Source organism: Euleptes europaea, chromosome 3, assembly GCF_029931775.1.
Source record: "Euleptes europaea isolate rEulEur1 chromosome 3, rEulEur1.hap1, whole genome shotgun sequence".
NCBI lineage: Eukaryota > Metazoa > Chordata > Lepidosauria > Squamata > Sphaerodactylidae > Euleptes > Euleptes europaea.
This window is the reverse complement of record NC_079314.1, coordinates 40,844,981-40,872,631: the sequence shown is the minus strand read 5'-3', so window position 1 is coordinate 40,872,631 and position 27,651 is coordinate 40,844,981. Positions and strand designations below refer to the sequence as shown.

Here is a 27,651-nt window from a genome sequence, read left to right as displayed (position 1 = left end):
CTGCTGCCAGTCTGAGTGGATGATACTGGCTTCGATGGACCAAGGGTCTGATTCAGTATAAGGCAGCTTCATGTGTTCATGTGTACGGTTAAGACTATCCAGAGGTTCCTAACTTAACTAGGTTTCTTAACTATCTTGGTAAAGCCAGGAATCCAGATAGCCTTAATATTGGCACCAAAGTATCCCTTAATTGAAGTAAGGGGAAATTCACTCTAGGAAAAGGCTACAAAGAAGGATCGCACAGTCTCACATCCTGATCTCTGAACTGTAATTAAGCAGTCAGTCCCATTAAATTTGCAGTGACTCACTATTGGGCAACTATTAGGTTTGATATTTTTCAGAATGCTCCTACTGAGTTGTCAAGTCTTGATTACACAAGCAGGCCCAGCCTCTGCCAAGACTTTTATCATCCAATCAGGTACTCACCCCAGGTGTTAAGAATAAGTTGATATGTTTATGGAGGAGAACTTGATTCTGAGGGTTTCCACGACAGAAGTTCTGAAGAAACAGGTGAGCCAAGTTCATCACTTCGTTCATCTTCTCGTCTGTCTGCAGGTAAATTTAATTGTTAAAATATATAAGTATGAACTGTGAGCCCTGACCTGGATGGCCCAGGCTAGCCTGATCTCGTGAGATCTCAGAAGCTAAGCAGGGTCAGCCCTGGTTAGTATTTGGATGGGAGACCACCAAGGAATACCAGGGTTGCTGTGCAGAGGAAGGCATTGGCAAACCACCTCTGATAGTCTCTTGCCATGAAAACCCCCAAAAGGGGTCACCATAAGTCGGCTGCAACTTGACGGCACTTTACACACACACACATGAACTGTGAACACTCTATTCCCAAAGGACCAGAGAAGCCTGGGATAAAGCCAAAAGACAATCAAACTTAATTACAATTGCCAAACTTTTCTTTCTTACCTTCTCGTAGGGTATCTGTAAAAGATCCAATACCACACAGTGCGCTCCCATGTTTTTAAGCAGTCGCTGCTGTTGATTTCGACACTTTTTGTTCTGGACGCAGAGTTTACTTAGGCGAATCAAAATCTGGCAATACAGGGAATTATGCACCATTCACAAATAATACATACAGGAGGATTTAAGATTTCAAAGAATACATAAGATACTATGGGGAGGCACGTTATCTACAAGGGCACAAACCTCCATAACGATATTGTAGTTGTTACTTTTATTGCTGTCAATCTGAGGCTTCTTGCTCCCATCCTGGACTGGACTCAGAATACTGGATTCCTGTAATTAGAAAAAGAGAAACATTAACTTCAAAATACCAAACACAAGCCAAATCATGAGCAATACCAACAGGCAAGGAAATTACACAAAATAGACTGTAGGCAACCTTTTGTTTGCAATGGGCAAAATCTGGAGATGGGGCCAGGGTCAACTTCAAATTTCAAAGGGTCCAAAGTTGAGTCCTGTCATCTCCAGTTAAAGAATTCCAGGTAGCAAGTGTAAGCATCAGATACACATCTGATTAAGCGAGCACAAAAGTTTATGCTGGAATAAATGTTGTTAGTTCTTAGGGCACCACTGGACTCCTGCTACAGACTTTCTATCTGGAAACTGAGACCCCAAAATGCAACCACTACCTCCCCTTTTCTTTACTTCCACTTAACTGCTGAACTCTGCAATACCTCAGACATGCATAGCAGGCTCATTGGCATTACATTTGCTCTGTACTCCTCCACAGAGGCAGGGGGCATTGCGGGGAAGCTCAGCAGGAGAGAGGAAAGCTTAATCCTTTTCCTCCCTGTCAAATCTCCCCTTAGCACCCTCTCTCTCAGACTGATTTCCACCCAGCTGGCTCTGAGACCGCAAATATGCCCTGTGGGGGAGTGAGACCTGGAGGAGGAAAAGCAGGAGAGAAACAATAGAGGATAAAAGATTACACACACAGTCACAACTCACCAATTCTCCCCTGGAAAAGAGTTCTCCACTCTACCCTTATTCATCAGCAAACCCTGTTCAGGGCTTGTCAAGGTACCACTTAGGTAGTTACCTTGCGATAGCAAACAGAATGGCACATTCAGCTATTTAAGGCTCAAAAGAAGAGCTGGGGAACTGAAACGTGATTGAAGTCAAGGGCTTGTTATGGAAGCCAGAGGGCGACCTCACCAGATCTGGACACATTTTTATTACAGTCTGATCTGCTTTCTTTTTTTTGCCGTGCTCTGACATGGCCACATGCCCTTTGGCTTGTAAACAAGGAGAATAAAGGAAAGAGAGCACAAGACATATGCATGAATCAGACACTTCTAGAGTCGGAAAATTTTCAGAGCCTACCCAGAAGGCTGACGGGTTTTTTGAGATTAACAACGGAGCAGCAGAACACCATACCATGCACTCCATCAGGCTGGTACAGTAAAATTAAAGAGAGGCAGTGGCTCTTCACTGGAATTCCCCGTTTTCCATCAGCCATGAAGTCCACTTTTCATGTTTAACAAATTGATTTTCTATGTGTTTATCAATGGAATTTGGCCTAAGACAACAGCATCGACTCAATGGGAGGAATTTGCGATGGTGTTGGGTGGATCGGTACATTTGCCAGCAAAGCTCAGGAAGGAAAGGGCCCTACCAAGCCCTTCCCACCACTCTGCACATGCAAAACCACTGTGTGTCTTACAGCAAGTAAGCCAATTTCTTTTAAAAATTAGCCCATTTTCTGTAGCCCTTCCTCAAAAGAGCTCACCTTTGTATAGATGGGGTTACCCCATTTTATTCTCACAACCATTCTAATGCAGTTCTCTACACATGATGTTACATTCTTATCTATCTGTTTAGTACATTTTATCCCACCCTTCCTCTAAGGAGCATGGAGTAACACATATTATTCTCCCCCCCCCCATTTTATCCTCACAACAGCCCTGTAAGATAAATAAGACTAAGAGTGGGTGGCTGGCACCCACCTCTAGAACCTCTGATTACTCTCATTATTTGTTATACATAACAACCTATGTCATTCAATCACACCTGATATCTGACATCAGGTCTCTCTTTGTTCCCTTCTGTAATTTTCAGTGTAAAAATTAGAAAAGCGATATTCTTTCTTTCCATTGCATATGCGGAAATGAGCTCTGACTCACGAAAGCTCATGTTGGAATAAATGTTGTTAATCTTTATGATGGACTTCTCTTTTGTTTTGGTCCACCATCACCCAGCAAGTTTATCCAAATAAGGTTTGAACCTGCATCTACCATACGTTACTTTGACTCTCCAATCGCTACCTCACCTCTGACTTGCTCTGAAATTGCTTAACATGGTGACTTTCATCACCTCGCAAGCCTTGAAACAGCAACATTAGCTAACAGGCAATGGAACTCCTTGGAGAACTCCTCAATAAAGAACATCTGAGAGGACACCTTTCACTCTGTCATTCTCAAAATCCTCTAAACCTTTGTTGTTGTTATTCCTATGGGAAGCTGCTCTGTGTCGATGCCCCGTTATTAAACCCATGTAGCCCACACAGATCAAAGCGAACAGACACACCTCAATAGGCTCATCACTCCCCTTGACTTGACTTTCACCCAGCTCTCCACTTTCGTAGTTGCTGTTCTTTTCAACCCAAAGTTCAGATTTTTCTACAGTCAGCCTCAGTTGGTCAAGATCAGCTTTGATTTGCTTGTAGTTGTCCACATCCTGATTAGACACCAGCAACTGAACCTGTAAAAAACATAATTTCACAAATATGTCAACAGAGTACCAACAGCAATCGCAACAATTAAGCTCTTCAAAAAAATCACGAAAACATTCTCCTTCCAAAAGATCTCAGAGCGAAACATTCACAGTTCAAAGTGGTCTATAGGGCTAGTTCACATATACACAGCCATTGATTTCTCAGCCATGGATTACTCGGAATAGATCACATGTCAATGAAGGCATGAATGGATTCCATTGAGAAGCACTGTGCCTGGGATATTTATTACCGCACAAGTAATTCACATGCATGAGTGAACCTGCTGGAAATTAAAGTGCTGCATATTGCAACAGAACAGTAAAGTACTCTTTTCAATTTCAAATTTTCAAATTTCAATACCTTTATTGGCATACCATCAAGCAGTCGATCAAATAAAACTAACCCTCTAAACATCATTTAACCTCCGCCTCTTAATCTTTTCAATTAGTGTTCATCCAAAGGAAGCACACACTTTGAGTGTGATAAGTGACACCTTTGAAATGCCAAACACTGAAGAAACGTATTTAGACATATAATCAGACAAGAAATAAAATGTAAGTAATTTTGTAAGAGAATATATGCTATATGTATTTTTTGAGGGAGCAATAGTCCAAAGGGTTCAAAAAGAAACTTAGATATCCTTCTTCAAAAATTAGTTGGATAAGAACAAAATGGTAATTTTCTCCTATTTTTGTTGAATATGGGGAAAGACTGCCTTCATTTTATTCTACATCAAGATCTATTTTTTGAGTATTTGGGATTATTCCCCCCCCCACAAAAAAAATGAATTACGGCGCATTAAAAAAATGAATTCCATTTTATTAAAATATTGTCGAAGGTTTTCATGGTCAGAGTTCATTGGTTCTTGTAGGTTATCCGGGCTGTGTAACCGTGGTCTTGGAATTTTCTTTCCTGACGTTTCGCCAGCAACTGTGGCAGGCATCTTCAGAGTAGTAACACCGAAGGAGAGACACTGTCCTTCAGTGTTACTACTCTGAAGATGCCTGCCACAGTTGCTGGCGAAACGTCAGGAAAGAAAATTCCAAGACCACGGTTACACAGCCCGGATAACCTACAAGAATCCATTTTATTAACTTTTGGCCACATTAGTTTTCTTCACAACTTCCCAATTCATTTTCATCTGTGAAATTTGCTACAAGGCTGCCCACTTGCCAGTCTTATTAGTGAAAACAAAGCTGGCAGTTATCCCTTGCCTAGCTTTTAGAGGCACTGGTTTTAAATCAGAACAGTAGTAAAAGATAATATAACGTAACAGCAAATACACCTTCATTGCAGAGGACTGCTGTTCTATGGGAGACCAGAGAAGGAGAAAAATCACTATTCAGAAATAAATTGTCAACTGTATTCCATCGTAAACTCATGCCTGCTTCTCCCCAACAATACTGTATTTATGGGTATCTCCATGCTTGTTTTTAAAAAAATCAGCAGCAGGGTCACTCTAACTCTATGAAAGAAAGACCTAAATTCTAGATGAATGGTGCAAATTTGCATCATTTTATTTTGCATAATTTATTGTACAAACTTGCATAACACTATACTTCTGCTAGTCAGAGACTTGACAGGAAGATGTACAGAGAAGAAAATTCATTTCCTACTTCTGGAAGAATTTTGATTTCTGCAATTTTCTCAGGCTTTTCCAACCCCTTTTGCCAAGCATATTTTTGCATTCCTAGGGATGAGAAACATAGTTTTTAAAAAACAAAATGAAAACAGAGATTCTTAAGAAGTTGAGAGGTCTGGTCTATACCACATCCTGTAGTTTTTCCTGTGGGGCCACAGAAGGGTAACATATATACAGTCCTGGTTCCTTCTTGTCCAAATATAATAATTTTCTACTTTTTCTGGAGCTGGTTTGGTTTATTTCCTAATTAGATCCTTTCCTTCCTGCACAAAAACATGTCAGCTGCTGAGCTACTCAACTGTCATTTAACAGGGAACTGCAACTGTTTATGTGCCTCATCACCATAGTCTCATTTTAATAGCTGGTAGAAGGTCATTAGGCAGAAACCGTCAAATACAAAACAAGACTGCTTGTTACCTATACAGGTTTTGAAGAGGAGAAGCCTTGTCCATCATGTTTACGTGGTGCAGCCCAGGTCAAACCTTGCCTTCTGCATGCATGCAGTTACACAGGTACCTGCATTCCAGAAATCTGTCCCCACCGTTATCTTGTTGACCTTCACTACTGAAAAGAGATGCTTAAAAAACTGTCTCCGCTGACTCAGGTGAGGGTAATGGCTAAAAATTCTGACTGAATTTGTATCATTACTGAGAACCCTTACAGACAACGTACCAGAAACAACATCAGGGAATATAGAATAATGACCTTTTTTCCAAAAAATATATACAGATTTAATGGCATGCTGTTGCGACTATACCTGTTTAAATGCTTGCAGAACTTCTGCTCGTTGGCTGAAATGTTTGAACAAGAGATGCAGGGCCCCTGACAGCAAAGGGGGGTAGTCATGCATAATAAGGTGTATGAGGACACGCAAAAATGTCCTGCCCCCTTCATCGTCCAGCTGTACTGCATTCTTTTCTTTTCTGAGAAAGAAAGAAAGAAAGAAAGAAAGAAAGAAAGAAAGAAAGAAAGAAAGAAAGAAAGAAAGAAAGAAAGAAAGAAAGAAAGAAAGAAAGAAAGAAAGAAAGAAAGAAAGAAAGAAAGAAAGAAAGAAAGAAAGAAGACACTGGTGACAAAGCATTTGGCAATCTCAGCCTACGACAAATCATACACGCCTCTCTCACACTAAGGGAACAAACTAAAAACCAGAAAATACTGAAGGCTCATCCTACCCAATGAGATGCATCTGAAGGGGCCATTAAAATGGCAGTTACAAGCCATGTGTTATTTTTCCACAGAAATCAATACAACTTTCAAGCAGTCTACCTTATTACTTGTTGTAAGCATCACTACAGGACAGCTTGGATCCCACAGTAAATCTCCTCCAACAGGGAGGGATTTCCTATAGGAGAGAAGGACTTTTTGCCTCCCCCCAAATGCACTCCGTCCCAAAAAGCTGTGCCAGGGAACAGGGGATCTCTGGCACATTATGAAGGGGAAGATAAAGGTCTAAAATGGGAGGTAAATTGGAAAAAAAATCACACACACACACACACCTTCCATTAGCAGAAATTTCTCATGAGATCCTACCCTGTGTGGTGAACAATAATTAAGTTACCATCCTACCCTTCAGAGTTACAACCTAACAAGCTAGTAGGGTGGATCCAACCATCCTCCCAGGAGCCTTCCTCCAACTTAAGTGGCTTTCCCTGCAACAAAAAAGCCAGAAGTTGGAGGAAGCCTTCAAACTTTGCTCAGTGGAGTGGGAGGACAGGGCTAGGATCCACCCCAGTGAACTGCACTGAGTTGTATACCCACTGAATCTGGCATCTGTCTGATTTTTGCCAAGAAGGGGGTTTCAAAAATGGATGTCCAGGAAGACAATGCATTCAAATAAAGACATTCTTCTCTCCTTCTAGTAAAGAGGATAGGAGCGTGGGTGCATGCAGATGATGAGAGGGAGGGCATCTTGGCGATCTTCTGGTCACTAAGTGTAGGGGGGAGGTAGTTGTGAATTTCCTGCATTGTGCAGGGGGTTGGACTTGATGACCCTGGTGGTCCCTTCCAACTCTATGATTCTATGCCTGAATATCAGTAGGGGGTAGAGTCAGTTACCCCTGGAACACAGCAGCTCAACAAGTTCTGTCACAAGCCATCCAAGTAGGGCTGTTATTTGGCTTGTGGCAGCAGGCAATCTCTTGCCCTCTCTAGTTTTAGAGATGGGAGAAAAAATGGGGGGACAGTATTAGTGCTGACACTCTAGGACTTTCCAGGCAATTCTTAGTGTGTCATCTGGAAGTGACATCACAGCCACCGTCATAAATCCCAACACCGGAAGTGAACTCCCTTCCGGATAATACTCTAAGAATTTCCCCAATCTCAATAGTAAAGACCATAGAGATTGGAATAATGCCTAGAGGGGCCAGAGAAAGTGACATCTTCCACCTTCCCCAAGAGCTGCTCCAAAAATCTCCTGGCATTTTGCCAGAGCAGTGCTGGCAACCCTACATCCAAGATTAGTAGAGTCAGGCAGCTGTTAAAGCTCTACCCTCAAAAGAGCCTACTTGCCAAGTACTCCTACCACCATCTTGGTACTGACACTACAGGGCCTGCCAGATGGGTTGCATATTAAGAATACACCTCAGACTCTTTGGGCATGTTGGCACTTAGAAGTCTGGGGTAATCTCTCAGTGTTCATTCACCCAATGCCCTTCATGCCCTGTGCCTGGGCCTTCTTTCCCCAGAATAGGCCAAATTACCAAGGGGTCCTCAAAAAGATGGAGACAGCCTTCCATAAAGAGACACAAAAAAGGCAGCCTATTCCTAAATGTATTTTTCAGAAGGAAATCCAAACAAGTGCACAAGTACTATCTTGAACTAGCTACCCTGTCCATTGGCCCTGCTGGGGTATCCCCTGGCTCTCTTTTCCTGCTGGCCAAGAATGTCGTCCACCCTTGCCCTAGGAGGGACTAGTCCCTTCAGGTAGGAAAGCTTTGCCTGCTGCCTTCCTTCCAGGCCTCTTACTCTTGCTAGCAAGTTGGCCCTTCCTCACTATTCCCTCTGTTCCTCCTGCCTCTGCCTTTTAACAGTTTCCTCCCTGCCACAACCAATTCCTGTCTCTTTCACCCTACTGCTGTCTCTAGACCAGGCCTTTCCTCCTCAGCAGGTAAGTATTCACAAACAGATTCCCACTCCCCATCCCTCAGTGGTCACCATAGGCTTGCTTCAATCAGCCCGCCCTTTGGCAACAAAGCTACTGCTGTTCCTCCCAGGGCTCCTTTTTTTTTTTTGCTCTCCTTTCTTTCCCTCAGATTCAGGGTGCAATGTGGTGTGACAGTTGGAACAACGGGTTCAAGGAGAAAGACCAGGTATTCTCCATGAGCCAAGTATTATGATGAGAAGGAAGGGGAAAAGCCAGGAAGGAAGTATACAGGAGGAGGCACTTCTTGAATCCAGGAGGATGAAAAATTCTTACATAAGGATCTTTGATATCCTGTAGATCTAGTTCAGGTGTTTAATGAAGATAGCAGCATTTCTTTATCACAGGAATAAATAGCATACAAAACATCAGCTGTACACAGTATTACAACAGATACGGATTGTTGTTGTTTTTACATCATTTATAGTCTGCCTTTCTCACTGAGAGTCAAGGCAGATTACCCAGTGTAAGTCAATGCAATTAACAGGATGAGACATCTCATAAGCAATGTAATAGGACTGAGATTGAAGAAATAAGGCAGAAATCTGAACAAACCATAAGTATTTAAACAAGCAATAAATGGTATTACATAAGTAGGAATATACTGAGAACAAGATAATGCATACATACCGCACACGGTAGTAAAGTCTACAGACTACATCACCAGACAGGAGGGAAAGTGAATTCAAAGTGGCGAACCTCCGCACTGGAGAAGACATTCCCAGCCCCAGACTGGAGAACGAGCCAAGCCAGATTTCAACTTCAGGAGTACTTCTGGGTATTAAAGAATGCACTGCACCACTAAGTCTGCCTTGAAGCCTTTCACGTTACCAGAAGCTGCTGTACCTCATGGAGACCATGTTAATCAGACTGAGTTAAAGGTCTGCAAACTAAATATCCTACCACTAGTGAGTGGTAACAGGAGAAACTGCAAAGACGAAGTGGGAAGTTACAAAGCAGAAAGAGGAAAAGGTTTGGCTGAGAGGAGAGCAAAGGGAATGGCTCCTTTTGAAGCTTACCTGCCAGCAAACATAGTCTCTGCTTGAGCTGCAATTTCATCTATGTCAGGAACCACAGCTACAAAAGAACATAAACCGGATGAAGGGCACAGTCAGCTTTTCAACAGTCATGATCCCTCCCTCACACTGCATTAGAAGCAACCAATCATCAAGAACTGGCATTCCTTAGGAAAATTTGGTCAGTACTATTCTTATCCCATTATCGAAGAGCACATACTGCCCGGTTTCCACATGGCTCCACACTGATGCTGACCCATGGTACATACCAGGCATCAGTAGCAATGGGATAACTAAACGCCATGTGACTGAAATGCTAAAGCCCAGAGGCGATTTGTTCTCTAAATGCCTGTTCAGGCTGCCCTACCATTTCCCACTCAAAAACCATAACTGCTGAATTGGGAAATGTTACATTAATGCAAGAATAGGATCTGCCTCAACTCTGTGGTCAGACCATGGATTGTAATGTCAGGGAGGTCAAGTAGTAGCCTACATGTTGGCATGAAGGGGAGATTCTCCCTCCGACCTCTGGGTGCCACTGAACGGGAAGAAGAAAGTCATGGCCTTACCAAAGGGCATTTAAAAGTTGTGACAGAGAGGTTTTCTGAACCTTTTGGTTCACGACAAACGCATAGGCCTCTTTTTGCCTCCCAATGCTAATTAAAAGGAATCCTTACTTATTTTGAATGAATCTGTTTTAACCACTCTACCTGAGGTGATAACTGGTGAATCAGGAGGAGATGCTACGGAACTATCAACGTTTTCATTGCTCTCGCCAAACTCCTTCTTGTAAATAGACAGCATGTAGGATATTCTGTAGTCAAGTCGAACACTTAGTATAAACTACAAGGCAAAAGGGTAATATGAGGTCATTTTTTGACAGTTTCAGGAGCACTAAAGATAGCTTATGAAACCAAATTTACTCTTGTCGCATCATAGAACATTTTAGAAAAAGCATTTAATCTTTCAGAAACCAGCCCTTTACATGAAATTCGTGAACATTTGAAAACTACTATTACTGACTGCTATTTGTAACCAGAACTGTTCTGACCTAGTCTTCTACTACCAGAATGCACAAGACTCAGAGCACAACTCTAATCTAGTACAAAAAGACAGTGAAGTGACCTTATGCTCAAGCCAAATCTAGCACTGCAGCTCTAAAAACCAGGTCTTGATTCTTCATGCATGCTCCTTAATATATATTGTTTGTTTGTTTATTTGTTACGGCCAATGGACAGCATATCTTAATATATATTGAAAATATCTGATATGGCTTTTCCTAAAAGGCCAAGGTGGCTTGCCAATAAAATCAAGTTAAAATCAAGGCCCTTCCAACCGTGTCCTGCCTTACATGCCTCCCTAACTCAAACAAACATGGAACAGGCCCCACTGTGCAGCCCTCTACAGGGATGGCCCAGTCACACAGGAAAGCCTGGAGGGGGCTGAAACAGAATTAAGTACCGTAAGGTCAAGAACAAACATACATAAGGGCCAAAATTAATACTAATACTAATATACACTGTTTAACTTATTCAGACTTGATGATACCTTTATGACTGGGATACCTTGATCAGGGTACTGTGGTAGACAAGAAATCCAACATCTCCTCACTCAAGAGGGTTTATAAAAGAAATTAAATTTTCAGATTTACTGAAGTCTAAAATTTAAAAGGAGCCCCATGGCGCAGAGTGGTAAGCTGCAGTACTGCAGTCCAAGCTCTGCTCATGACCTGAGTTTGATCCCAACGGAAGTTTGTTTCAGGTAGCTGGTTCAAGGTTGACTCAGCCTTCCATCCTTCTGAGGTCAGTAAAATGAGTACCCAGCTTGCTGGGGGTAAAGAGAAGATGACTGGGGAAGGCACTGGCAAACCACCCCGTAAACAAAGTCTGCCTAGTAAATGTCGGGATGTGACATCACCCATGGGTCAGGAATGACCCGGTGCTTGCACATGGGACCTTTACCTTTTAAGATTGAAAAAGAAAACCTGGATGATGTAAACTTTATATTTTATAAACACCTTATACTCAGTCATAAAGATTGTTATATTGACATATATTTGTATATCTGTATAATGGTACAATTGCATTCTGGATTTTAATGGATTTAGACCACTGAAGAAGGCCACATGGCCGAAACGCGTATGGTCTTAGTTTAGGTCTAATTGTTTTGTTGTAATTCTGTGTCTATTTGTGTTTTATGTCCATATTCATAATGGAAACATAGAGGCTAGAGCAGGGCTGTATACAACTTGTTGATTTTTATCTGTAATCAATTCATTATATACAATTGTAGAGGATCATTTGCACTTAGTATTAATTTTGGCCCTTATGTATGTTTGTTCTTGACCTTAGCGTACTTCATGCTGGAGTTTTTAGGGTTACTTTTTTTACCCCTTTCGTTGGGGGCTGAAATAGCCCTCACCTCCCTTTGTGACAGCCTGGAGGAGCAAAGTGACGGCCCGAGCTCATAGTTAAATACGTTAATAAGGAATGATACTAGTGCTTCTGTTTAATTTTAGAACGAAGGTCTTTTTACCTGTAAAATCTCGATGATTTTTAGTTTGGTGTCCATCACAGTAATATCTTCACTCTCTACAGTGACCATTTGTTTGCTTGGGTGGACACTTGGAGGTACATCCGGTGCAGCAATTGGGAAGATGGAGCCTCTGCTCAGGACCATTTGCGTCATCATCTCTCCTACACCATGGATGGTCCTCATAACATTGTTTCCTACATATCAGAAATACACACAAAAAATGGAAGTTTGCTACTGGATAAGCATTGCTTGCGTTGAGTTATATGACTGATAGGGAAGAAGAAAAACTCAATGTAAATAATAGTATTTCGTAATTAATAAAAAGGCCCAGTATCCGTAGTACATCTACAAATGGCAAAATTATTTTTTTTTCCTTTTGAAAGTCTACTGGTTGAGTCGAATCAAGATATTGCTTCAGCTCTCAGAACAAAATTGCTTTGAACTGGATGTGTTTGCTAACCAATTTGAAGAATGGGGGCAGAACTTTGCTGCTAAAGTTCAGCTTCACACTTGAACTCGGCTTTATCCCAAGGAAGAAGCATTTCAAAAGCATTTTCTGTATTCAATTTTAGCTTGGGCTTCAAAAGGATTTCACTAAGAACACAAACTGAAAAGTGATTTATTGAGGGGTATAACACACTTAACTGACTTCTAGTAGCCAAGGAAAATTTACTACATATCTCCAAGCTAACCATCCACATGATAAGAAATGTCTGTTATCTGTCATGGTAATGAAGTTTTAAGTCCAAATCAAGTGACAAGACCTACTTGTACCACGCACACACACTATGATGCCATAATTTATTTATACTTTGCCTTTCTCCCCAATGTAAGCAGTTTACATCGTTCTCTTTTAATCCTCACAACAACCCTGTGAGTTAGGTTAGGCTGAGTGTGTATGACTGGCCCAAGGTCACCCAGTGAGCTTCCATAGCAGAGTGGGGACTGGAACCTGGATCTCGAAGATCCTAGTCTGACACACTAACCACTACCTAGCATCCTAGCTAATTTGTGGTTTATATCTATATGTATATATTTGTGCACACTTGTAGATGCTGAAGAGATTTGTAAAAAAAATTAATGATATATTAAGAAAGGGTTTGGGTATGAAGTAATAGCAAGCAGGCTACAGGCAGTCTTTTGTGGGTTACTATGTACTTCCATTATAGAAAAAGTATTTAAACATTAAGTATCTTTAGCACATCTGTGGTTAGTTTGTTTCTTACTAGTGCACTTAAGGGTGAGACTACTACAGTTAACCTAGCAGTACCTATATTCTTATTATTTACAAATTTTATATCATGTCTTTCTGCCCAATTAGGGCCACCAACACACCTACCAATTAAAAACAGAGCATTGTAAAAGTATATAATAAACTCTATTAAAACCAAAACTATCCCCCTATCCCTCCTTTTTTCCCCTTCTGTATCCCCTTTTTGAAATAAATAAAATATTTTTTTAAAAAACAATCAAAACTAATGGTCTTGGAATTTTTTTTCCTGACGTTTTGCCAGCAACTGTGGCAGGCATCTTCAGAGGAGTAACACTGAAGGACAGTGTCTCTCAGTGTCAAGGGTGTAGGAAGAGTAATATAAAGTCAGAAAGGGGTTGGGTTTGAGCTGAGTATTGTCCTGCAAAAGTAATGTGCTAATCATTGTCCTGTAAGTATCAAGATAATGTGCTAATGAGGGTATGGTATGTTAATATGGAACCATTGTATCCTGAAGTGATCTGTTAATGTGTGTAATCCAAAGCTAATCTGCATGGCTATTGTTGAATGTTGCCTTTGTTAGTCTGGAGGTTTTTTAGAACAGGAAGCCATCTTTCATGTTCTTTTATCCTTGTTTGTATGCTGCGTTTTGTGGTCCCGATGTAAACTTCTCCACAGCTGCAAGGTATACGATATACTCCTGCAGAGGTGAGGAGGTCTCTTTTGTCTTTTGCTGATCGTAGCATTTGTTGTATTTTCTTGGTTTGTAGGTTATGTTTTTTCAAAAGTTTCTCCATCCTATCAGTGACTCCTTTAATAAATGGCAAGAATACCTTTCCTATGGGAGACTGTTTTTCCTGAGTTTTCTGATTTTTGTTTGGTTTAATGGCCCTTCTGATTTCATTCTTGGAGTAGCCGTTTGCTAGCAGTGCGTGATTTAGATGATTAGTTTCTTCCTTGAGAAACTGTGGTTCACAGATCCGTCTTGCACGGTCCATTAATGTTTTGATTATTCCTCTTTTCTGTCGGGGGTGGTGGTTGGAGTTTTTGTGTAAGTAGCGATCTGTGTGAGTTGGTTTCCGGTAGACCTTGTGACTTAACTGAAAGTTTGTTTTATCTTCTGTTATATCTTCTGGAAAAATCTGGTTAATCAATGAGATTGTGTCTTTTACTGGAACCTTGGTAAAGAGGGATACTGCAGACTTGGCCAACCTGAGAAATCAGCAGTGGCTGAACATGGACTGACCCAAACAGGACACAGGGTCTTATTCCAAGAAACTGAAAGACTGGACAATTCTACCAACTATTTTGTCAGATTGCACAGAGAAGCCATTGAAATTCATAAACATCAGCACAACTTTAACAGAAAAGAGGAGAGTTTAAGAATGAATAAGGCTTGGCTTCCTGTTCTAAAAAACCTCCAGACTAACAAAGACAACATTCAACAATAGCCATGCAGATTAGCTTTGGATTACACACATTAACAGATCACTTCAGGATACAATGGTTCCATATTAACATACCATACCCTCATTAGCACATTATCTTGATACTTACAGGACAATGATTAGCACATTACTTTTGCAGGACAATACTCAGCTCAAACCCAACCCCTTTCTGACTATATATTACTCTTCCTACACCCTTGACACTGAGAGACACTGTCCTTCAGTGTTACTCCTCTGAAGATGCCTGCCACAGTTGCTGGCGAAATGTCAGGAAAGAAAATTCCAAGACCACGGTTACACAGCCCGGATAACCTACAAGAACCAATGAACTCTGGCCGTGAAAGCCTTCGACAATAATCAAAACTAAAATACACATATAAAATACAAAATACAGCAATTAAAACATAAGGCAGGAAGGAGGAGCCACTGAGGGAATGCCAAATGAAACAAGAAGTCTTCAACCCATTGGCAGAAGAAAGTGAGAGAAGGGCGTATTGGTAAGCACGGAGAGTTCTGCTGCCAAAACAGCCCGAACCTGCCTACTCATTCTGCAGATGTTGGAACCACAGTAGCCCTTTCCAGCGGTTACGCTTGATCATGCCCTACATGCAATCCTCCTGGCATGCACAATCACTGTTCTCTCTGGAAGGGACATTGCCGAACATTACGGATGCGACATCTGTGAGTCAGAGGCTACTCAACCATATCAGGAACTGAAAGGGCACACAGATTTTGCAGGCTGCCAACTTATCTTTCTGGCAGGCCTCCTTCAAAAGCTACGCAACAAGCATGTCTCTTATTAAACAACTTCTTGTCCAAGACACTAAGGCACAAGAGCCCGATGGGGAAAAGGTAACAACCTCACAAATCATTCCATTTAAAATTCCCAAAGAGATTTAAAGAGAGAGATTGAAGTCAACTGTTAGGAAGCCTACACTAATGATGGTTAAAGCCCTTCTACTTAATGTTACGATTTTAAACTGCATTTCGCTAATGCAGCGGGAAAGAATTTTAGCAAGGGCACAAAAGCTGCTTAATTAATTTTAGTATTTGTAGCCGAACTGGGTTATGACTATCCTTATCGATATATCATTTATGTCAGTCAATAACCCCAGTGAGAGCCAAAGGAATAGGGAAGAAGAAGAAGAAGAAGAAGAAGAAGAAGAAGAAGAAGAAGAAGAAGAAGAAGAAGAAGAAGAAGAAGAAGAAGAAGAAGAAGAAGAGTTAGTTTTTATATGCCGACTTTCTCTGCCACTTAAGGGAGAATCAAACCGGCTTACAATTGCCTTCCCTTCCCCTCCCCACAACAGACACCCTGTGAAGTAGGTGAGGCTGAGAGAGTGTGACTTGCCCAAGGTCACCCAGCTGGCTTCGTGTGGAGGAATGGGGAAACAAATCCAACCTTAGACAAGACTTCAACCTATTACAAGAGTTTGGCAATTATATTTCAAATTAACTCTGTGCAGGTGTTGATGTTAGCTAGTGAAGGGAAACAGAAACCACAGTTATAACCATTTTTGGGTTTTGTCTTCCCGAAGGCCCCAAAGAATTTCACAAAGCAAGAACAACCACTGAAATGCAGCTAAACTGCTGAGGGGGTGACAGCTACTTAGCATATAAGGATCAAAGGATGGAAAGAACACGGCACCAGTCCAGCTTTAGCTGCTTCGAGCACAACAGCTGTGGAGTGTGGCAAATGAGATGTGCATCGGGTCAAAACAACTGACCCCAGACAAGCATCATGAGGCAGGTGAGCGTCTGCAGCTAGAAGAAGAAGAGTTGGTTTTTATAATGCAGACTTTCTCTACCACGCAAGGAAGAATCAAGCCAGCTTACAATCACCTTCCCTTTCCCTCCCCACAACAGACACCCTGGGAGGTAGATGGGGCTGAGAGAGCTCTAAGAGAGCTGTGACTAGCCCAAGGTCATCCAGGTGGTTTCATGCGGAGGAATGGGGAAACCAACCCGGTTCACCAGATTAGAGTCCACCGCTCATGTGGAGGAGTGGGGAATCAAACCCGGTTCTCCAGATCAGAGTCCACCACTCTTAACCACTATACCTCGCTGACTCTCAGCTAGATGCACATGTGCACCCATACAAGCTGCACCTGTGGAATTCTGCCCACAGTCCTTGCTTGCTGGACCAAGGCACTTAGCTCCAATCTATATCCCCTTTTTTGGTTTTATAAAGAGAAACAAAATGCAGACATGATTGCTGTCACACCAGAAGCACATTAACATGTGACCCAGGGACAATCTGCTCTACTGCATCCAAACAATCCACCTTCCTCAATGAAGGCCAGCCTCGCAGGGCTCAATGTTCTCAGGCCTCAGTGCCAATGGTTCATAGCCTTAAAGGACCTGGCTCAATGTCCAGCTGAGCACCCTCTTCCACAGGGTGGAACAGAGCTTCATATAAACATAAGGTTGGTAAATAGTAAGCATAGTAGGGTTTTTTTGGCAATGGAAGGGTGAGATCAGGGAGGAGGATGATCTTAATTTAAGCTGAGGAGAGAGTGGCAGGTATTAAAATAAGAGGCTGGAGAGTGTGTGTTTGGGTGATGTGTTTTAGAAAACAATTGTGTGCCTCCTTTCATTTACATCTGATTTTTATGATCTCATCCATCTATTAAGAATCTGACACAAGCAGAGCAAACCACCTCGTTTCATTTGGCATAATGCCTGCATCCCACAAAGTTATATTTTGGGATACGTTCTCATGATGGGTTCTTCTGCATTGACAAAAACTGGGACTATCTACATGGCCCTTTAATATATCCACGAATGGAACTCCTTCCAAAGCTAATTCCGGGCTCAACTATGCCTGAGGATCCTTGGTGAAACTAGAGGTGCTGACAGGCTTGTAGATATGCGTGAGATCTAAGCAACTCTCAACAGAACACAAACTGGGCCATCCCAAGGGGAAGCAGAGCTGCAAAGGAGCCCGGGGTGACCCCTATGCTGGCATCCATGCCACTTGCACCATGCAAAGCGGCATGGACGCCGACGCGGGGCAACCTAAGCCGGCCCCCGAGAACGGCGCAGCGGTGAGGGCCAGCGCTGTCTCCCCAGCAGCATTTCCCCAGTGTAAGTACCCACGCCGGCATCTAGGGGGCTATTCCCGGGGACGGAGCTGCCTTTAGGCAGCCTCCAAACTCCTTTTGGCCCAGGAACACCCCTTTATGCTGCCGTGGAGCTCCACCAGTAAAATAGCTGGCGTAGCCCTGTGAAACTCCATGGAGAAGTTTCATGGGGATTTGATTTTAAAGGCATTTTATTTGTGTTTTAACAGGCTGGGAAGCCACTCAGGAGGCATTGTGGCTGCGCTGTTCCCAGCCATTGCCTATCTCCCCCCCCCCCCCTTGGATTGGGCTGCTCACGATCTTTCCCCAGGTCGGAAGTCTAGAGACCGTAGTCAAAGGGAGGCTAATAAATAATGTATTAGAAAAATTTTAAGCATCGTCTGCTGATTCCCCCACCCCCTTACCTCCATCCTGAAATTTGCTTAATCTTTCAAAGTAGGACGACATAGGCCCCTGTACAATATCAAGGATAGCCAGGAGTGTTCTGGTCAGCCTCAGTAGCTCACTGAAACTATAAAAACCAAAGTATATGAGATTGCGAGCCAGGTGCACCACCTACAGAAAGGGAGCAAAAAAGACAGAAAGATCAACAGGCAGAACGTGATGCCAACACTAAACCAGTAATGAATGGATCTGGCCAAGTGCCCATTGAAGGATTTATTTTTCCAGATGTGTGCTGTATATCTGGAAGTCTGATCCAAACAATGGATCCTGCCTGAAACAGCAGCTCAGGGCCTGAAACCTGCCATGAAAGGATGAGGTCATTGCTATGCTTCAGACCTAGGGACTTCAGGTCATCGGAGGAGAGATGGGACCACCCTGACGTGAAGCTCCCATTCTTATCAGCACACACCTGGACAGCTTGCTCCCTCATCCCAGTAAGGCATGCAAAGCATGAGGCTCCCATGTACTTCACAACATGATGGGCTGGATCGGGCAGGGATCTGACTCTGGAGGGCCTGGGTAGGGAGGCGGAGCAAATTGCCTAAAATCCAGCCGCTGGTCAAGAGACCGCAGTTGCTTTATTACTACAGTTTATGTTTAGTTTATTTTTACTACAGTTTATTTTTATATTATTTTTAAAAGCATTTTTAAGCTGCCTATCCTGCCAATTTAGGGTCTCCAAGCGACCAAAACATTAAGACAAGATAAAAAGAACATATAAATACATATAAAAACAATTAAAACAAAACATATAAACAGGAGGAAGAGTAAATGGAAATCAGCGAGGGAATGCAAAACAAAACAAGTCTTCACCTGCTGGCGGAAGACAATGATAGAAGAAGTCATATGAATCTCCATGGGAAGGGAATGCCATAATATTGGTGCCATGACCAAGAAGGCCCTTTCTCAAGTTGCCAACAGTGGAGCCTCAGGTAGCAGCGGCACCTGAAGCAGCTCCTTCCCATGCCAGAATCACCCCTCTAGAAATGGGGGCAATTTATGTTGAAATGGCAACCCATTTCAACCCATCACTGGGGGTGTGGGGGGGTAGTTGTGGATTTCCTGCATTGTGCAGGGGGTTGGACTAGATGACCATGGTGGTCCCTTCCAACTCTATGATTCTATGCTTCTAACCCTTCTATGATTATTACCTACGTGCCAAGTAAATAATTTAAAAACCAAGAATTAATGATTTATTACAAGAAAATGTTAAATGAGTTTTAAGATGTTTAAATGTTTTTTTTTCTTTTTAAGTTCAGTTTATGCTGCGGCTTGGAGGATGAAATACGTTTTTAGTGGGCTTTAAGACGTTTAAACATTCAGGATGAATGACAGAAACTATGGTAATAGCCTTTTTAAAGTTCAGATCATGCCGAGGCTCTGAGGATGGAATATGTTTTATCTTTTTGCCCTTTCCCCCCCTTTTCCTTTTCTGTATCACTTTATATAAAAATAAAATATAATTTAAAAAAAACAGAAATGGGGGCAATATGGGCATGATGAGATGCTGCACTTTGGGTCTCTCCCACATGATCTGAGCAGTTTTATGTTACCACAACAGAGCAAGAAGGCAGATCCCAAGACCCTGGAGTAATTCAAGGACTGGGCCACTGGTACTAATTAGGAGGTATCAAAAAATGACCATGTATACAAGACACCTGATGGGAAGATTTGTGAGGAATAGTGAGGAAGGAGCAAAGAAATGTGATTTAATCAGCTTTAGTACTTTGCTGCTCTTCTTATGCCAGGTCTTGATTTGAGAAGCATGTTTGGTGCTGGCCCAAACAATGCAAAAATTACCTCAAAGGTTAGCTTGTTCTTCTCTTTGTCCCCAAATGGAAATGGCTGATTGACGACTTCCTTCAAGTACTCTTCTACAAATTCCATTGTCAAAGCAAATTTTCTCTTCATATCATTCCTTGATGAATCCGTGAAGGAGTCATATCTACAAAAGAAGGCAGTGAAAGAAGATTGAAGGAAGAGCACTTGCCAGGAGGCAGAAAATGCTCAATGAGCCATTTCCCCATACTTAACAAGGACAGGTACACAACACTGGGGAGACTCCAAGGATAGCCAACTGCCTGCAGACAAAAGGGCACTGCTCCTTTAATAAAGGATTACCTCCATGCCATGAAGAACTTCAGCTGCCAATTTCCACACATTGTGCCTCTGTTAAAGGAGTCAAGAATATTCTTTTTTAGGCCTGTTGGAAACCCTAAGGACTGCAGATGTCCCCCATTGGGTTGTCAGATTCCCAGGAAAGGAATTTCCATCATAAGCACCAGTTCTACACCTCCTCATGAATGGATGCTATTTGTGATTTTGATGCATTGTAATTACCTTAATTTTGCTGCATTGCTTTTCAACTTACTTCCTTGTTTTATTTCCACTACAAGTGATTTTGCATAAATTGGGCAGAATAATTAAAGAATTAATTAACAACGCATCCCATTTGTTCTAACAACAGGTGGGAATGGAATATTCTACAAATCTACTGACAAGCAAGATGTGAACATGACAGTCTTCTCTGGTTGGTCAACCTCAGTAGTAGGTAGTATTCACAGTAGGGCTGTTGAAAAAAAAATTCGGTATAGTTCAGCTTCAGCAAAATTCGGCCCGTTTTTATTCGGGCCGTGCCGAAGTCCGAACTCCCCTGCTTTGGATCCCCGAAAATTCGGGGGGATCCGGAGTTCAGGGGGCAATTCGGGGGGCCCGCGCGCCTTCAGGGGGATTTCCTGAAGGCACGCGGGGGGGCCTTTAAACAGATCTACACCTCCCAGCTGGGAGGTGCAGATCTGTTTAAAGGGCCCCCCACGCGACTTCAGGGAAGCCCCCTGAAGGCGCGCAGGGGGCCCTTTAAACAAGCCCCTCTGCACTGTCTGCGCAGGCAGAGCAGAGGGTTTCCAGACCCTCCCCCCAGCCCTGCTGGGACTCCCAGCAGGGCTGGGGGGGGCTTTAAATAGATGTGTGCCTCCCGGCCGGGAGGCACAGATCTATTTAAAGGGCCCGCCGCGCCCCTCCAGGGAAGCTCCCTGGAGGCGCGGGGGGGGGAACAGATCTGCGCCTTCCAGCTGGAAGGCGCAGATCTGTTTAAAGGGGCCGAATTCGCCGAATTTATTCGGGAACACCCCGAACTCGGCGAATTCGGCTCCCCGGTTCCCCCCTTTTTGAGTTCGGTTCGTCTGAACCGAAAAACCGCCGAATTGCGGGAAATTCGGCTGTTTTTCAGTTCGGACCGAACCGAATCAACAGCCCTAATTCACAGGTCTACTGCCTCTGTCCATCAAGGTTTCAGTGTGCTTATCATACCTAATAGGTATTGATAAATCTATCCTCCATGTGTTTATCTGAGCCCTTTCAAAGCCATCTAAGACAGTGGCATAGGAAAAAAACACTGACTTGGATCCTAACTACATTTTCCTCTCACAGAAGACAGTCTCTGTGAGTGGAAGGGCATAGGAATAGCTTTTACCAATTCTCCACTCCAAACACAGACTCCCCACTTCACAAGCCCCCACAGTTTTCTGGGGGGGGGGCAACAATCCCAGGGGGCAGGATTCCGGGAGGCATGCTCAAATCCATCAGGCAAGGGGAGATTAGACACTTCCCTCCTACATAAGATCAAAGCCACTTTATTTTGTCCATCTGATGAACACATGAAGCTGCCTTATACTGAATCAGACCCTTGGTCCCTCAAAGTCAGTATTGTCTACGCAGACCGGCAGCGGCTCTCCGGGGTCTCAGGCAGAGATCTTTCACGTCACCTACTTGCCTAGTCCCTTTAACTGGAGATGCCAGGGATTGAACCTGGGACCTTCTGCATGCCAAGCAGAGGCTCTACCACTGAGCCACCCCCACTCCCCTGATCAACCTCCTCTGCTCTTTTCAAAAGGAAACTTACTCATGGATGGTTATCTTAGTAGGGATTTCTGTCCACAGCCGGGCATATTTCACAGGCACAACTGTCTCCTGAGGATCTCTATCCACATGCATGTGCAACATGAGGCGGCAGAAAGATGCTCGCAGGTCATAAGGCAGGCTCTCATCTGACATGCAGTGCAGGATCAGATCTACTGAGAGCTGGGTGGAAATCTGGTTGATTGCCAAATACTGGCGGTCCAAGCACATCCTTGCAAAGAGGTTCAATTGATACCTTAAGAGAACAAAGAAACAATGTCATTTCCACTCCACAGTTGCTTCCCAGAGAACCCACCTGCAATCTGACTATGCATGTCTGTTGATATGATCATCGCTTAAGTATAAGAGAAGGTCTACAAATACGAACACAGCAATTCATCCTCTAACCCCCAGTACAACATTGAAATTCTTTGCTTTAAAAGTAAAATTGGTAACCCAGACATGCATCACACTTTTACGCATCTGCAAAATATCCTTCCAGATGAAAAGGATAATAATGACATAGATTCAAAGCCCACAGTCAGTTGACCCTTCTGTGCACTGGGGGAAAGCCACTTAAATTAATGGACCAATTTCTGCGGGTACATGCAAAAACACAGGCCTTCCTCAGAGGTTATTTTCTCTCCACACTGCACCCAAGAAAGAGGTCAGCAGAGGGCAGTTGGGGACTGAAGAAACCTTAGAGCTGGGGGACAGCCTTGAGCCAGAAGTGGGGAAATGAGAGCCCCAGTTGAGATGTGGGGGCAGCTTCCCACAAGAATTGATCAGGTTCCATGGGAATTCCAGGGGAATGGAGTCCTCAAAAGAGCTGGCCTCAGGACGGGTGAGGCCCTTCACAAGACAGAGGGAAAATCGCCCATGGTGGACACATTGTGATTTGCTCCTCAGGTTGAAAGGAGCAGGGTCAGGAGAGAGGTGGAGTGAAAGGGTGAGGGAACACCCTCCCCTCTCGGATAAGATGTGTGGGAGGGTACGCAGCACTCAGGGCTGGCAAGAATCCGACAGACTCAGGTGGGGGCCTCGAGTTCATATTCTCCCCTTGCACCAGCCAACTCCTGTCATGGTAGGGAAAAAAGTATGGCTGAAATGAACCAAGAGATCCTGCATTTGTTTGAATGGCGGATCTCATCTGATCCTGCAAAATTAAACGTTTTGAGATTTCTTTTCTACACAGCTATGGACTTCACAAGCATCTACAGATTTTCTGCCAGAAAAAGGAATATTTTAACTAGCTAACACATAACAGCTTAAGTGAGGCTGTCTGTGAACTCCCTTCTAGGCACTTATTGGGGTCCACAGCTTCAATAATTCTACCGCTGCATTGGCTTTATAGCACTGTGAGGTAACACCTCAGTCTTGTCTATAGCTCCAAATCACCCCCAACCTTGTGGTTCATACTCTCAGAAGTCGAAACTTTGGAATCTCTTTGCTCCACATATAACAAGATTATAAAAAGGCACTCTGGAAGCTAAAAACCAGATGGCCGCTGCAATACTGAGGCTTTTTATAGGGCCTGGACCTTTGGTTCAGATGACCTAGGGGGTGAGGGAACAAGAATTTAAAATTTTATTTATTTATTTATACCCACTCTTCTCCACAACAGGGCCCCAAAGCATCCTACAACATATCTCCCCTTCTCTATTTTATCTTCAGAACAACCCTGTGAGGTCAGTTAGGCTGAGAGGCCCATGCCACCTGAAAAGCTTCCGCGGCAGAGTCTTCCAGATCCTCATCTGACACTCTAACCACTACACCACTTTGCAAGAAAACCTTCCACCCATCTCCCTTCTGAGGGACCAATCAGGGATTAGTCTAGAGAGCTAATGTGGCTTCAGACGTGCCCAAATAATTCATGGGATCCAGAAGTCTACACCGCTTCCATCACATCAACACAAAACAGCACCTCTGGTAGTAGCATTAATTGATTACAGCTTTGTTTAGACACTGTTTCTACAGGTTTCCCCCAACTTCCAACTTAACAGTGCTGAAGATGGGTATGGATGCATTTTCTTCAAAGGGGTAATTTCTCCACAAGCAGTGAATTAATTCCTAACTCAGGCCTATGTGAGCTGTATATTGTGACCTGCCCCAGGTGCTTGAAAATGTTTCTGCGGGGCCTGGAAAGCAACTAAAACAAGAACCTTATTGAGGTACTAGTGTGCCGCCAATCTTGTCAGTTGATCACAACTTGCACATGCCTGTCATAATTCCAGAATGATTTAAAAGGGAACTTTGAGAGTTTGGTACAATTCTGTGTTGCAGTCCAGGCCTGTTGATGGATCCAGAGGGGATGGAGAAAACTCAGCAAGACTTCAACCATTAACAGGGAAGCCTAGAGTTAACTCATGTTCCATGGTCCACCACCACATTCCTCATATGAATATTAAAAAGGTAAAGGTCCCCTGTGCAAGCACCAGGTCATTTCTGACCCATGCGGTGATGTCACATCCCGATGTTTACTAGGCAGACTTTGTTTACGGGGTGGTTTGCCAGTGCCTTCCCCAGTCATCTTCCCTTTACCCCCAGCCAGCTGGGTACTCATTTTACCGACCTCGGAAGGATGGAAGGTCGAGTCAACCTTGAGCCGGCTACCTGAAACCAACTTCCGTTGGGATCGAACTCGGGTCGTGAGCAGAGCTTGGACCTGCAGTACTGCAGCTTACCACTCTGCACCACGGGGCTCCTACATATGACTATTACATTACCTATAATAAGTGAGGACTTCTAAATCACTCTTGTTGCCCTCCTTCGCTTCTTGAGCAAGATGCCGGATTGCTTTGCCATGTGGTTCCTTATTGCTATCAATCCAGTACAGCCAAACTTCTTCCTCATCAATATCATCAGAAAGGGTGGAACATTCCAAGGGACCATCCACTTGCATAGAAACCAACCTTTAAACAAACAATCCGCACAGCGGTTAGTGATGAGTTACATAAACAGCGCAAGACAAAAGTATGTGTAAAAGGAAGATCTCAAGTGAGCTTACTTGGTCCGAATGAGAATGTCAGCGTTTCCCGGGCTCAGCATATATTTGCAAATCAGCTCCTGAGTTATTGGGATGGCCGTTGTGTTGGAAACACACAAGTCAGACAGATAGTCCAAGAACCTTGTAGAGAAGGGGGGAATTAACAAAAAATCACAAAAAAAAAATCACAGGTGGGATTTATTAAAAACATTTGACGCTATGATCATCAACAGTTCCCACTACCGAAATATGGATCACAATATACATCAATATGGGTTGCTTTAGGGTCAGTGGTTCCCAAAGTGGGCAGTACCACCCCCTGGGAGCAGTGGGATTACCTAGGGGGGCACTAAGAGGCAAGGGGTAGCTAGGGGGAGCTAGAGGCAGGCCCCTTCAACTGTTGGATAGGGTAGGTGGTGCTGGGGTTGAGTTTGTGGAACCAAGGGGGTGGTGGCCCAAAATGTTTGGGAATCATTGCTTTAGGTAATCCAACAGATTCCTTACACACACACACACAAAGACATGTTCAAAGCTGGCATCCAAATAAAAACCTGAGCAGTGTTTAGAAAGGGGAGGGTGGAACGTAAATGTTGCCTCAAACCTTGGCTCTCTGTTCCTCCTGAGTAAATTCACAAATGTCTCTATTTCTTTAGCTGTGATGTGTTTCTCTAGCAGTTTCCTGTTGTTGTGCAACAAAGCTGTGATCGTGTCTTCTGCCAAGATATCATATCCAATCTGAGACTGCATGACGCAGAAGTTCTTCGCAATGTATTCCTGGAAGAAAATCCCAGGATGGTCTGTCAAATCACTTGAAGGCTGGAAGGGAATTTTTCCCCTGCCCCCTTTGAAGTTAGCAACAAAGATCAACATGGTTCCTTCAGTTTACTTTTTAGGATGAATTGCATCACCCCAGTTTCTTTGTTGATTTCAGTTCAGTGACTATTCTGCCCCTGCCCTGCCCCTTATCCCACACACACCCTTAATCCTGGACACTGAATGCCAGTGCAAAGAACAACTTTTTGCAGTTCACCCAGGCCTTTGAGGAAAAGTCTCAATTGTGGGAAGCCACCGTCAACCCCACTTGTGTTTATGCACTGGGTGCCAAACTTGGCACATGGATGATGAAGTCAACAATACATCTGCAGTTGATCTTAACAGCCATACCAATCAGCAGGCTAGAAAGAAGGTGACCTTGGAGATAAAGTCCACAAAGGACTTTACAAGACAAAGTCAGTAACCTTGAATTGGAATCAGAAGGCAACTGGGAGACAGTGTGGTTGCTGGAATTCTACAGGATGAGAATAAAAAGTGCCATTCACCTATCCAAAAAAAGTCTGCATTGGAGATCAATGTAACTTTTAGCTCTAGACTACACTTGCACGAATGAACTAGTATGGTATAGTGGTTAAGAGTGTTGGGCTAGTATCTGGAAGAGCAGGGTTTGAATCCCCACTCACTGGGTGACCTTGGGCCAGTCACATTTGCCAAACCTACCTCCCAGGGTTGTTGTGAGGATAAAATGGAGGAAAAGAGAATGATGTAACCTGTAATGGGTCCCCATTGGGGAGGAAGACAGGGTACAAATAAATAAATACTGAATACCAAACTATGGTATTGCGCTTACATGAATAAGCTGGGAGGGGGGACCTTGGTTCTCCCCCTCTATTTTCCCGTGTACACCATGATCAAATTGGTTACTTCCTCTTTCATGGCAGACTCCTGTTTACCATTACATCCAAATTGATATGTTCTGGTTTGTGTTTGCCTTAAAGTTGCCAGTTGCGATGTAAATCCAAACCATGGCTTGCTGTAAAGTTTAAAAAGCTCACCTTGCATGGGTAGGTGGAAGGAGCATGCAAGCCCAAGGATCTCGCTAGCTTATTCATATAGCACCAAACCAACAAATCTCTACATCCACATCCCTACCAACCCGATACCGGCAAGCCATCCATCAAAGGCAGATAACTATTCTATAATATCTATGGACCTTTCCAGTATGACTCACCAAAACAGAGATGCTTCTGCATACCAATCTGTCACTGCCTACTGGAGAAAGGTAGAATATGACGGACAGGAAAGGACAGGAACAGAGTCCCTCTCTAAGAACAGAGGAGTTATCTTTCTTGGTCTCAAGGTCAAGTTGCTTCACTATTCCCGCTTTCTCCCTGGTTTTTATTTGTTTAAAGTTTTGTATCATTCCAAACACAGGTTCATAGAGCCCACAATAGCAACTAACATCATAGTATAAGACAACAATAAAAGCAATATAATAGCAACAACAGCAAATCAGCAGGAGACATGACAATCTGTCAGGCACATCAGAAAATATAAACCAGCTGAATCAAGGAATGCATCACCAAGTAACCCATAGTCACAGGCCTGCCTTAGGGCTACCTTGCTCTGGTATTTATTTCAGGTGAGGCACATCATGCCTCAGAAATGCCAGCAAGCCTTAAGAGGTCAGGCACCCAGCATTATTATAGTCATAGTAGTCAAATGAAGCTGAAAGTCAAAGAATGAATGTCCTCATTGAAAGAAAAATTCTAGCTCTCATATCCCTCTG

At 43.3% G+C, this 27,651-nt stretch overlaps 1 protein-coding gene across 1 annotated transcript in view; it reads right to left on the bottom strand.

Annotated features, from left to right (window-relative positions):
• ITPR2 (inositol 1,4,5-trisphosphate receptor type 2) overlaps positions 1-27,651 on the bottom strand; it is a 237,638-nt gene that overhangs the window by 132,927 nt on the left and 77,060 nt on the right. Inside the window, exons 16-29 of the mRNA XM_056847486.1 lie at positions 25,690-25,862; positions 25,110-25,229; positions 24,829-25,014; positions 22,107-22,358; positions 20,006-20,150; positions 18,166-18,316; positions 12,021-12,214; positions 10,196-10,328; positions 9,489-9,546; positions 6,088-6,253; positions 3,502-3,675; positions 1,159-1,248; positions 919-1,044; positions 427-549 (exon numbers count right to left, since the gene is read on the bottom strand). Of these exons, the coding sequence (XP_056703464.1) occupies positions 427-549; positions 919-1,044; positions 1,159-1,248; positions 3,502-3,675; positions 6,088-6,253; positions 9,489-9,546; positions 10,196-10,328; positions 12,021-12,214; positions 18,166-18,316; positions 20,006-20,150; positions 22,107-22,358; positions 24,829-25,014; positions 25,110-25,229; positions 25,690-25,862 (2,091 nt within the window). The remainder of the gene's footprint in view (positions 1-426; positions 550-918; positions 1,045-1,158; positions 1,249-3,501; positions 3,676-6,087; positions 6,254-9,488; positions 9,547-10,195; positions 10,329-12,020; positions 12,215-18,165; positions 18,317-20,005; positions 20,151-22,106; positions 22,359-24,828; positions 25,015-25,109; positions 25,230-25,689; positions 25,863-27,651) is intronic.